The following is a 13,120-nucleotide window of genomic DNA, read 5'->3' as shown; positions in this document are numbered from 1 at the left end:
CTGCTGTAGTCTGCTCAGCACTTCCTTGACGTGTCTGTCGTGATCCTGCTGCGATTCAGAAAATATCAGGATGTCATCCAAGAAGCAGACACACGTCTTGTAGAGGAGCCCCGCCAGCACGTGATGCACGAAAGCTTGAAAACAGTGGGAGCCATTTTGCAATCCAAAAGGCATAACTCTGTATTCGTAGGTGCCCAGGGGCGTGAACATGGCTGTCTTCCACTCATCACCCTCCCGCATGCGAATGAGGTTGTACGCCCCAACTTGGTGAACACGCGGCCCTTGCGTACCGTCGCGAGGAGGTCGTCGATCCTGGGCATGGGGAAGTCCGATGGCTTGGTCACACTGTTCAAGATCCGGTAGTCCACTACAAGTCTTTTTTGGGGCGTGTCCTTCTTCTTAACAAAGAATACAGGACTGCCTCCCACTGCCTTGGACTCTCGGATGAAACCGCGCTCCAAATTATGATCTATGAACTCTTTGAGTTCCTGTAGTTCGTCCTCAGACATGGAATACAGCTTCCCTTTGGGCAGCGCCGCCCCTGGCAGTAGGTCAATCTTGCAGTCATATGATCTGTGGGGGGGTAGCTTGTCCGCCTCCTTCTCGCAGAAGACCTCTAAAAATCCCGCGTATTTGTGGGGGATTGCTTGCAGCGTCCCCAGCTGCAGCTGCGCTTCCTCCTCCTCTCCCTCCTGCCGGGGCAGAATGCAGTGTTCAGCGCAGTATGATGAGCCAAAGACTAGCTGCCGCTGGTACCAAGCCAACGTCGGACTGTGTCTGTCCAGCCAACTCATGCCCAAGACAATAGGCGTGTCTGACAGTCTGGTGACATTAAAACTGATGATTTCCCTGTGATTTCCAAGTCGCATCACCATTGGTGGCGTTTGCTTCACCACCTGCCCCCCTAGCAGCTCCCTGCCATCCACCGTGACGACCTGCAGGGGCAGCGTGGCAGGCAGCAGCTGTATAGCGTGTTCATCGACAAAGTCCTGCCCTATAAAGTCCGCATTGCTTCCTGAGTCAACGGTGATTGGCACGTCTAGAGTGAGGCCATTGGGTAGCTGAAGCGATGCAGTGAGCTGCACTACTGGTTTGGGCGGGAGGGGGTCTGTGGGTTGCAAAATCTCTGGGGACTGCTTCACTGACTCGTCTGGCTGGGCCCCAGTGCCTCTGTCTCCAGCCAGACTCCGTCGTTTCCCTGCTGTGCGTCTCCGTGCTGAGTAGCTGCAGTCACCGTCGCAGAGGCTGCATTGAGCTTGTGGATCCTCTGGGGACACTCTTTCGCCATGTGCTGCGGACTTTCGCAGATGTAACACTTCCTGTTCCCTCTAGGAGGCTTCGCTTTGACTGCTCCCGGTGCTGTGGCTCTGGTTGCTGACTGAGCCCTGGCACCGCCAACCTCCATTGGTTCCGCTCCCCCTCCTGGCGGAGGCGTGGATTGCGCACGCGCAGCTTCCCTGGGAACGGAGAACCCTCTCACTGGTTCGCGCCCTCCACGTCCTTCGTCCCTGCTCCATGGACGTTCCTCCAGCCGCACTCCCACCGCCAGCGCCCTCTGAACGACCTCCTGCGTGGTCCGGGGTCTCTCCCCCCTTGCAATTTCGTCTTTAACCGCACTGTTCAATCCTTCCCAAAATAGGTCTCTGACTGGAGCTGAATCTCTGTCCCATTCCAGGGCACTGACCAATGCAAAAAAGCGGGCATGGTACTGTCTTACGCTGGCCCTCCCTTGCTTCAGCCCATGTACCTCCTTCCGGGCAAGATCCACGTCTATGCTAGATAAAAAGCAGCCATCCATCGCTTTAATAAAGGCATCCACGGTTTGGAGCGCCGGATCCTTATCTCTCCACAAATTGCGCAGCCATGCTTTAGCCTCTCCATGCAAATGGGACATGATAAATCCCACCTTCTCTTGCTCATCTCTAAAGTCTTTGTCCAGCAGTTGCAGTGCACACTGTACATCTGCTCTAAAGTTGGGGTACTGTTGTAAATTCCCATCGAAGTGAGAGACTAGACCGCCTGTTCTTCTCCCCAACCCAATCCCCTCCGGTTTGGGTGTCAGTTGCCCTTGCTTCGTAAGCACTTCCAACCTGACCTGGAGATCCCTGTAGGTGGCAGCTGCGTCCTCCTCTCTCTTCCTGGATGCAAGTATCTCGGCATTCAGTCGTGTCACTGCTTCTCTGAGTTCTTCTATCTGCTGTTCGGCCGTCATATTGTCTGCCGTTCGTGAGCTGAGTCGTAGGCACCCGCCTTCTCTCCTGTCCGCGAGGCTGTAGATGCCCACAACGTGAGACGGAGCTTACTGTCAGAGCTGCTTCCAGATCCTAGCTCACAGAGGATCACGCTAGCCAGCGGTCACTTGTAAAAGTCTTTATTGAGTTACAGTTTCCATTCTCAAGCTGCTGGGCGCAGCTCTACGTCTTAAGGGTTAGACCAGCGAAGCTCCGTCTGAGTCTCCGCCCCCTGTGCACCAGCTTACTAACCTAGCCTTACTCCACCTTTTCCGCCTGACCGTTCTTCTCTGGGTCCCTCTGCCCCCCGTGGTCTCTTCCTTCCGGGATTCTTCTGACGCTGACCCCCCGGACCCTCCTGTCTCCTTGCGCCGGGCTTTAGGACCTGGCTCCCTTTCCGGGCTGCTTACTGCGCCACCTTCCTGTGCATTTGAACTTGGTGCGCGCGCCCAACCTTCCACTTTCCGCCTGACCGTTTCTTCGCTCCCCGATGGAGGTGTGGCCACTCCTGACTCGTGCCCTCCCTCCTGTTGCGAGCTGCCAGCGCTTGATACCTGGCGCCCTTCCTCTCCCCTGCTCTCTGTTGGTGACGCTGGTCCCGATTTCCAACTGCTCCCCTCTGAGCCCCCTCTGGACCCTTCTTCCTGGGGTGTCCCCCTAGGCTCCCCCCTTGCCCTGGCCACTGGTGCTCCTTTCTGGGAATCTTCTGATTCACTGGAAAGACTCGGAGATCTCGGGTCGTCGTCATCACTCATCTTTTCTTCTGCCTCCTCCCCCTCGCTCTCTGTTTCCTCCCTTGCCCTTGCCTCTGCTCCTGAACCCCTGACAAGTACAATCCTAAGTGGGGGGGGGGATGTGGGAATTTTCCAGAGTTACCCAGAGGAAGATGGAGATGATGTGAAAAAAACAGATAATGTTGAGGTAGAAGAGGAAGCTGAGGATGAGGATGATGATGATGATCAGAGTTCCGGCGGATCGCGAAGTGGAAGCAAGCGGGATCGCTTGGCTGCAAGCGTATCCAGCTTTGGAGAGCCTAAAGGGGGGTCTGCAAGAGCGCCGCAACCCCCCACTCTCAGAAGGGTATCTGAGAGGCAGGGGTCCCCGCTTTGCCAGTTAAACACTCCCCCGGCCGCCAAGTAACCCCCTTTTTGGGGGTGACGAGTGCGGTGGGGTTGAGACGTTGGCAGCGGGAAGCCATTTCTAGCTCTCTAAAGCGAAGCTCCAGGCTTGCGCACAAAGCGATCTGTTCTGAAAAGAGAAGAAATCAAATTGGAACATAAAATATAAATTGAGGAATTTAATTGGAATTAATTCGAGGCAGTAAGGTGGAAAAAAGGAGGTCAGCCTTACTGGGAATTTATATTCTGACACAAGAAGAATTTGCAGAGCAGAAAACTGCAAGTTCTGACGAATGGGGAGTTTTTACGATATACTTTGAGCTTAAAAAAGCTCCTCACAAAAACTTTTGGAAGATTTTTAAGGGGTCGAAAATTGGATGAAGAGCTTGCTTTAAACAGCACTTTGGGAGGTTGTTTGCTGTCGCTGGGAGAAAGCGTTGAAATCTCGGAGTTAGTGAGACGGATTACTTTCACTTTTAAAAAAATCTTCGCAACAGAAGTTAAGGGGTTTTAAACAAAGAGAATATCCAAAAATAACTGTTTTGGCTTAAAAAAGAAGATTAGAAACTAATCCTGGGAGATACAAATTCGTGATGCTCTAATTGGAGGAATTTTCAAGAGATTTTTAAAGTTAGAAGGACTTGTTCTTTCTGATGGACAACTCCCCCCCCCCTTTCTTTACCACTAGCAAAAGGAAAGTTACAAAGTGCCATCTTGTTGCCATTTTTAGAGAGATATTTTCTCTCTCCTCTTGCTACTTTGTTATGTCTGTGCAAGGCAATATCCAGCGAAGAGGTTTGGATTGAATTGAACGCTCCTGTTTGTGGCTAATTGCGTTAATTTATTTTTTACGCATTGGTTTATTTTCCCCTCACCCTCTTTTTTGGAGGATAGACATTTTGGACCCTGCAAGATTAAAGATTTTATAGGTGGCTCCCTTTTATTCATGATTTGATTTTCGAAACCGCAAAATGGATTTGGCCATACAAGAGGCGTGAAGTTTTTGGATGGTTTAAAAGAAAGTTTGATATTAAAATCTGAGTGGATTTGGCCGAACAAGTTGTTGAATGGTTTCTTTAAATGTAAAGGTTCATCATTGTTCCACTCCATGTGTATGTCTTTAAGGGGCCAGAGCAAGGGCCAGAGCAAGATAACGAGACCCAGCTTTACAGCTGTGAAACATAGCAGGTGCTGCTGAGTTGTATTTGATTAAGGTGTGTCAGCATCTGGGTGTAGTATATAAGGAGCAGCACCTAGCTCTCCCATTACCCTGGGGGATGGGTTGGTGGTTGGGTCTGGTTTGGTTTGCTAATGTATTTAGTGTAAATGGAGTTTTTGTTTTTCTTATTAAAACCTTCTTTAAGTTATTTTTGAGTCCCTTTTTAATGCATGGTCTCCCCAGCAAGCTCTCTGCAGCGCTATCATACTGCAAAAAGCCAACATCTTTGGTTATGGGCCCAGCTGCTGAGTGGATGACTGCATATTTTTGGACTCTGAGAAAGGTTTGAAAACTCCTTCTCCTGTTAGCGTAGTTTTTGTGGGTCTGGAAGAGTTCCAGAATGGTTGACCGGGTTCCTGAAGCTGAGAAGGCTCTGGTCTTCCCACAGCTAACAGATGAGAACTATAGTTTATGGTCTTTTCGGGTGGAGGCGCTTTTGACCTCTAGAGAAGTATGGACCTATGTAACTGATGACCCTCCTGACCCTGTAACTAATGCTTGGTCGAAAGGAGATGCAAAAGCCAGGTCTATAATTAATTTGGCAGTCAGCGACCAGCAAGTAGTCTATATAAGGAATAAGAAAACTGCCAAAGAAATGTGGGACAGTCTTGCAGCAGTGCATGTTAGAAAAGAGTCAGCATCTGCATTGACGTTTTTCAAGCAGTTGTACCAGACGAAGTTGCAGCCTGGTGGTGATTTGGCAGCACACTTGAGACGTCTGGAGGCAATACGCGGCGAATTAATTCAAAGGGACATGGAGATACCTGATATTCAGTATATTTTTATCATTCTGTGTTCCCTTAATGAGGACTTTGATGGTGTTGCTAGCCAGATATCTGCCGTTCCACCAGCACAATTAACTGTGAAAGGGGTAACGGCAAGATTAATGGGCGAGTTGGATAGAAGGGAGGCTTGTGCCATAAGCACTCCTGTTTCCAGAAGGAATGAGGAACACCACATGCAAACCTGTGGTGATACAACTGCATTTAAAGCTGCAAAGCGTTGTTGGTTCTGCAATAAGCAAGGACATTTTGCAAGGGACTGCAGATCCAAAAGAAAGCAAAGTACTCCCAAGCCTGTTTCTGTTCGTCAATCACGGTCGTCAGCCCAGCAGCCGGCATCGTATAGTACAGACAGAAACGAGCCGCGAGCTTTTCACGCTCGGACTACAGATTGTAAAAGAATTAAAGGTGCCAAGTGGAATTCTTTTATTGTGGACTCAGGTGCATCTCAGCATATCTGCAACAATCGAAGCTTGTTTATTTCTTTCGAAGAGGAAATCGGTAATGTACATTTAGCCAATTCACAAGTCCTGCAGTCGCTTGGCAGGGGTACTGTTAAACTTGACTCTCTAAACATTACAATAGCGAACTGCATTTACTGCCCGTCAGTGGACAATTTATTATCAGTAAGGTGCTTTGCTCGTCAAGGCATAACTGTGCGTTTCTTAAAGTCTATGTGTGAGTTTTTCGATGGGAAGAAACGTCTATTGTATGCCCGGGAATCTGGTGGTTTATATAGACTGTATTTTCGCACCTACTCCCAATCGCCTATAAATTGCAGAGCAGCACAGTCAAGCCAGGGGTTGAGGAATGTAAGGCCACATTCTGGGTGTGTCCACGAGGCGCACAGAATTCTGGGACACCTGAATTTTGCTGATGTAATTAAGACAAAAAATATTGTCAACTTAAATGGCCTCAACTTAAAACCATGTAAATTCTTTATGCAGTGTCTATCCTGTTGCAAGAATAAGATTAAGGTTGCATGCAAGGGTAGGCGCTCAGATAGAAAAGTAACTGAGCCATTTGAGCGTGTACATTGTGATTTAGTTGGGCCACTCCCACCATCATTAGGAGGTTCGAAGTACTGGCTTACCCTCATAGACCAGTATAGTAGATATTGTTGGACTTATGCAATAGCTGAGAAGTCCCAAGCATTTGAGAAGTACAAGGTTTTTTGCAACTGGGTAAAAACGCACTTTAACAAACCTATTAAGAACCTGTTTTCTGACCGGGGCGGGGAATTTGTTTCTGAGGATTTTGAGAAATTCCTGGAAGCGCAGGGGACTACTCATGAGTTATCTTGCCCCCGAAGTCCCTGGCAAAATGGGCTTGTTGAAGTTGTGCAGCGTGACCTGCAGGCAGGGGTTAAAACTTATCTGCACGATGCTAATCTGCCCAAAGACTTTTGGGCTGAAGCGCTTAATGCGTTTTGTTATGTTAGAAATCGCAGTTATCATTCTGGTTTAGATGTCACCCCCTATGAGAAGTTGTTTAAAAAATGCCCTAATCTGAAATACCTGCGTATTTGGGGTTCAGATGTAATTATGCATTATCTTGCTAAGCAGAAATTGGGTGAACGTAGTGTTCAGGGAAAATTAATGGGCTACCAGCAGGGGGCGTACAGAATTTACATACCAGCAACTGGCAAATTTCATATTACCAGAAGCATGATACAAACTGTAAATTGGAATGGGGTTGCTGTTTTCCAAGATGCTAACGGTATAGATGATACTGAGGAAGAAGAGGAAGAAGCAGCAGCAGCAGGAAATGGTGATTCTGAATTAATGGGAAAAGATGAAAAGCCTGTTGAATCGGATAATTTGTTTGAGGATTTAAAGTCACAGGCACCCGAGGGGAGGTTAGATTCTCTTGAGTTTTCTGACCGTGAGCTTAGCCTACAGGCACCTCTTCAGTCTGACAATGATGATTTACAACCTGAAACTAGTAGTTCACTTAGTCCCATTAAGTCTGAGGAGTCTGACTCTCCTTCCGGACTGAGACGTTCAGATAGAAAGAGGCAGAAGCCACAGCGTTTCGCAGATGAACATTTTAATACTGTGTATGCCAATAAGGCGGTTTTTGAGCCAAAAAGCTACAATGATGTTCAGAATTTACCAAAGCACCAAGCTGTAAATTGGTATAAAGCTATGAACTCTGAGATAGCTTCTTTAAAAGAGCATAACACTTGGTCTCTTGTACCACAAACCCCAGATATGAGACTTATTGATTCAAAATGGGTTTATAGAGTTAAAATGAATGACAAAAATGAAGTTGTAAGGTACAAGGCAAGACTAGTTGCTAGGGGCTTTCAACAAATTCCAGGTGAAGATTATGTTTTGTGTTATTCACTAAGTGTAAAATATGAAACAGTTAAGCTTTTGTTAAAAGATGCATCACAATGTGGAAAAGCCTACTATGCAATGTCTCTGTTCTTAAGAGAGTGGTAATGTACCTTAAACATACCAAACATTATAGGTTGCAGTTTACATCAAGTATTGACAAAAGTTACACATGAAAAACATGTACAAAGTATGCTTTATGTTTTTGTTCCACAATGATGAACTGCAGGGGAAATGTTGAATGGTTTCTTTAAATGTAAAGGTTCATCATTGTTCCACTCCATGTGTATGTCTTTAAGGGGCCAGAGCAAGGGCCAGAGCAAGATAACGAGACCCAGCTTTACAGCTGTGAAACATAGCAGGTGCTGCTGAGTTGTATTTGATTAAGGTGTGTCAGCATCTGGGTGTAGTATATAAGGAGCAGCACCTAGCTCTCCCATTACCCTGGGGGATGGGTTGGTGGTTGGGTCTGGTTTGGTTTGGTTTGTTAATGTATTTAGTGTAAATGGAGTTTTTGTTTTTCTTATTAAAACCTTCTTGAGTCCCTTTTTAATGCATGGTCTCCCCAGCAAGCTCTCTGCAGCGCTACCATACTGCAAAAAGCCAACACAAGTGGCAAGAAATCATATTCATCCTTTTTTCTTTGTTTAAGATCACGGAAGCTCTCATTACAGTTAAATAAACCCTTTGGCTATTATTTTTAAGGGACCAATTTTCTATATTATATATTGGCTGATAACTTTCTTTGTTCTTTTTTCCTCTTTTTCCTGCTTATATTTACATGCTTAAAGGTTTAAATTGTTCTCAAGATTGACACTATTTTGTTACTAGATGGCTTTAAATTGTGAAATTTTAAGATTTCTTTCTGTCTTTAATTTGTCCATATATGAGAGTTTATAGATCCCTGGTGAGCCCTACGTTGGTTAGGTTTTGTTAAATTGAAAAGAGGTGAAAATATTTTGGAATTGCAACTTGATTTTTAGGTTGAATTTAAATTTACAAAATTTTGTGTTGGATTTAAATTTGTAGAAAGTTGATCCTCCCCTCTTTATATTTTATAATTGGGGGAAAATGTCACATTTGCAGAAGAAAAGTGAGGGGGCAACACCGGGGGAAAGACTTCCGGGTTAGCGCGATCAGCAAATGGCGGATTCCCTCCGAGCTCCGGAGGGAATCGGCTCAGTGGAAGAGGGGTCCTGCCGCCGCAGCGACGCGGGGACCCTTAGAAACCACAGGCGCGGATGCCTGTGGACTTGGTGACTCAACGGGCACCATTTGCGCCCCCTCCGACTTGCAAAGAAGCCTTTTTAAAGGCTTCGGAGCGGGTGGCAGAGAGTGGCGTGGTGCTGTGAGTAGACCGCTTCTTCCACGGAGTGAAGCCGCAAGCCATGCTGGAGAGCGCTGACTTCTTTCCTTGATCATTTGGACTACAAAAAGTAACAACCCGTGAGTAATACGGAAATTGGAATTAAAAATTTTTTTCAATTGAATTCGGTACGACCGGGGGAGGTGCCAAAAGGAAGTCCGTCTCCCCCCCCCCCCTGCAGACAACTTAAAGCAAGAATTAGATAACTAAGGTCGAGAGACTGTTTTCCTCTTTTCGGGATAAAAAATTTTAATTTCACGACTTGGATATATAATTTATTACTGGAGGATTAGAACTGAACGTTAGAGTTGAAGTGAACCCCACCCCCCCGGGACCGGGAGTGATCCGTGAGAGAGCCTGCAGAAGATATTTACAGAGTTTGACAGCTGTCAAACGAGCTGTCAAAGTCAGGAAATTCTATTTGTTGCTACTTGTGCCGGTTATTTTTGTTACATTGGACTGTGAGTTTTTGAAATAAGAGAGGAAATAAGAACAAAATAACCTGATTGTTGGAGAAAGAATACTTTGTAACCAGAATCCCTCTAGAGGGGTTCTGAGACATTACAATGGCATGTCATTACAGAGGGGGCAGGTTTAGTCGTTGTCTGAGGACTATTCCTGCCTCCGGGTCTGGTCCTGACCGGATGGATACTAGAATCAGCAAGGGATACCCACATGACCTGAAGGTGCTGCTGTGCAATGCCAGGTCAATGATTCATAAGACCACTGCCATCCATGACGTGATCATGGATGGAGGACTTGACCTGGCATGTGTAACAGAGACTTGGTTGGATGAAGCAGATGGGCCTGTCCTTGCCGCTGCTTGTCCACCAGGTTTCTCTTACGCACAGCAACCCAGGTCATGTGGGCGGGGAGGGGGGGTTGCAGTGATTTTTAGGAAGTCATTAGTTTGCACCAGGCCTATTGGGAAGACCCAGTTTTCTGAGTGCATGTTCTGGAAGTTGGGCAATAGGGGCAGTACAGGATTCCTTTTGGTGTACCGACCTCCCCGCTGCACCAAGGATTCCCTGCCCGAGCTGCTTCAGGTCGTGGCAGATGTTCTCCTGGAGACACCTAGCTTGGTCGTCCTAGGGGATTTTAACATCCATGCCGACACGACCTTACAAGGGGCCACTCGGGACTTCGTGGAAAGCATGGCCTCCATGGGGCTGTCCCTGAATAAGTTTGGCCCAACTCATAGTCATGGACATGCCTTGGACCTGGTGTTTACCTCTATGGATGTTGGTGATCTGACACTAAGTAAAAGCGAAATGAAAGAAGTGCCATGGTCAGATCACTTCCTGGTGCAACTGGACTTCTCTGCGACCCATCCCCTCTGCAGGGAGGTGGGACCAATTCGGATGGTCCGCCCCCGCCACTTAATGGATCCAAATGGTTTCCAGAGAGTGGTAGGGGATGCTTTATCCCATGTTGATGGCCTTTCAGCTGATTCCCTGGTGGCCCGCTGGAATGTGGAGTTAACCAGGGCTATTGACTGTTTGGCTCCGAAGCGCCCTCTCCGATTGCATGGAGCCCGGACAGCCCCGTGGTTTTCCACTGATCTGAGGGCAATGAAACAATCGTTGAGACGGCTAGAGCGCCGGTGGCGGATAACTCATTCAGAATCTGACCGGACACAGGTTAGAGCTCAACGTCGAGCCTACCAAGTGGCGATAGCGACGGCGAAGAAGAATTTCTTCACCGCCTCTATTGCATCTGCAGAAAACAGCAGCAGGAGACTTTTTCAGGTGGTTCACAATTTAGCGGAACCACCTGCAACATCGGGGCCCAGTACGGGCCACATGTTCTCCTGCAATGATTTTGCAAAGTTTTTTGCAGATAAAATCGCTCAGATTCGGGAAGAAGTAGACTCAACCGTGGGAGCAGGACCGGGGCGGGAGAGTGCTAGAGTTCTGTCTAGTCAAGTTGAGTGGGATCAGTTCCAATCTGTTACCTCCGAGGATGTGGACAGGCTGCTTGGACGAGTGAAACCAACCACCTGTCTCCTGGATCCTTGCCCATCCTGGCTTATAAAAGCTAGCCGGGAAGGGCTGGGCGATGGGCTTCGTGGGGTGGTGAATGCTTCCCTCCGTGAGGGAGCCTTCCCAGACCCGCTGAAAGAGGCGGTTATTAAACCGCTTCTTAAAAAAACATCTTTAGATGCGGCCACGATGGCCAACTATCGCCCAGTCTCAAATCTTCCATTCCTGGGCAAGGTGATTGAGCGAGCGGTTGCCGAACAACTCCAGGCACGCCTGGAAGAAGCGGACCATTTGGATCCCTTCCAGTCGGGATTCAGGCCTCATCACGGGACTGAAACTGTCTTCGTCGCACTGGTTGATGATCTCCGGCGGGCTAGGGACAAAGGTGAGAGCTGTTTCCTAGTTCTGCTGGATCTCTCAGCGGCCTTTGAACCATCGACCATAACATCCTTCTGGACCGTCTAGAGGGGCTGGGAGCTGGGGGCACTGTCATACAGTGGTTCCGCTCCTTCCTCCTGGGCCGTGTCCAGAAAGTGGTGGTGGGGGATGAGTGTTCAGACCCCTGGGCTCTCACTTGTGGGGTGCCTCAGGGTTCTGTCCTCTCCCCCATGCTTTTCAACATTTACATGCAGCCGCTGGGAGAGATCAGGAGGTTTGGACTGGGTGTTCATCAGTATGCGGATGATACCCAGCTCTACCTCTTTTAAATCAGAACCAGTGAAGGCGGTGAAGGTCCTGTGTGAGTGTCTGGAGGCGGTTGGAAGATGGATAGCGGCTAACAGATTGAGGTTGAATCCTGACAAGACAGAAGTACTGTTTTTGGGGGACAGGAGGCGGGCAGGTGTGGAGGATTCCCTGGTCCTGAATGGGGTAACTGTGCCCCTGAAGGACCAGGTGCGCAGCCTGGGAGTCATTTTGGACTCACAGCTGTCCATGGAGGCACAGGTCAAATCTGTGTCCAGGGCAGCTGTTTACCAGCTCCATCTGGTACCTACGCTGAGACCCTATCTGCCTGCGGACTGTCTCGCCAGAGTGGTGCATGCTCTGGTTATCTCCCGCTTGGACTACTGCAATGCGCTCTACGTGGGGCTACCTTTGAAGGTGACTCGGAAACAACTAATCCAGAATGCGGCAGCTGGAATGGTGAGTGGGGGCGGCCACCGGGACCATATAACACCGGTCTTGAAAGACCTACATTGGCTCCCAGTACGTTTCCGAGCACAATTCAAAGTGTTGGTGCTGACCTTTAAAGCCCTAAACGGCCTCGGTCCAGTATACCTGAAGGAGCGTCTCCACCCCCATCGTTCTGCCCGGACGCTGAGGTCCAGTGCCGAGGGCCTTCTGGCGCTTCCCTCATTGCGAGAAGCAAAGCTACAGGGGACCAGGCAGAGGGCCTTCTCGGTAGTGGCGCCCGCCCTGTGGAACGCCCTTCCAGCAGATGTCAAAGCGATAAACAACTACCTGACATTCAGAAGACATCTTAAGGCAGCCCTGTTCAGGGAAGTTTTATCATGTGATATCTTACTGTATTTTTGGTTTTTATGGAAGCTGCCCAGAGTGGCTGGGAAGGCCCAGCCAGATGGGCGGGGTATAAATAATAAATTATTATTATTATTATTATTATTATTATTATTATTATTATTATTATTACAGATGGAAAATTACAGGCAGAATTGGACAGGGTGTTCGATTTCCTGGGAAAACTGCAAGAGCAGAGTGATGTTATGGCTACAAATCTTATAACCTTGAATCTTAAAATAAACAAATCTGCTGAAGCGGTTAAGGATTTGACTCAAGAAAAATCTGCAGCTGGAAAGGAAGATACATGTGCTGTTTTGGAAGAATGCGAAGGAGGAGCTGAGACGCTACAAGTGAAAAAGGACAGCCAGAGGCCTGTTAAGTTGGAATATAAGGAAAGCAAGGTTTGGATGACGAAAATTTGGTTTGAAATGGAGAATGAGGACTGGGGATTTTTCCCTATGGGGAGTCCAGAAGACCTATGGATTACAAATTTGATCAAGGCGAAAATTGGAATGTTTGGGACATTTGGGACACTTGGACTTAGAAAGAGTAAGAAGCAAGA

General features: G+C 48.0%; 1 protein-coding gene across 1 annotated transcript in view; it reads left to right on the top strand.

The window, feature by feature from the left end:
- The window catches only part of LOC308573648 (uncharacterized protein), a gene marked incomplete at its 3' end in the record, with an annotated part of 82,410 nt that extends 69,498 nt beyond the window's left edge, over positions 1–12,912 (top strand). The window contains exons 2-3 of the mRNA XM_081170790.1: positions 9,965–11,271; positions 12,847–12,912. Coding sequence (XP_081026916.1) covers positions 10,006–11,271; positions 12,847–12,912 — 1,332 coding nt within the window. The 5' untranslated portion in view covers positions 9,965–10,005. The remainder of the gene's footprint in view (positions 1–9,964; positions 11,272–12,846) is intronic.
- Between the last annotated feature and the right edge of the window lie 208 nt (positions 12,913–13,120).

Source organism: Podarcis bocagei (genome assembly GCF_964188305.1).
Source record: "Podarcis bocagei genome assembly, chromosome: 14".
In the NCBI taxonomy this organism is placed as follows: Eukaryota; Metazoa; Chordata; class Lepidosauria; order Squamata; family Lacertidae; genus Podarcis; species Podarcis bocagei.
This window is presented reverse-complemented; position numbering and strand designations above follow the sequence as displayed.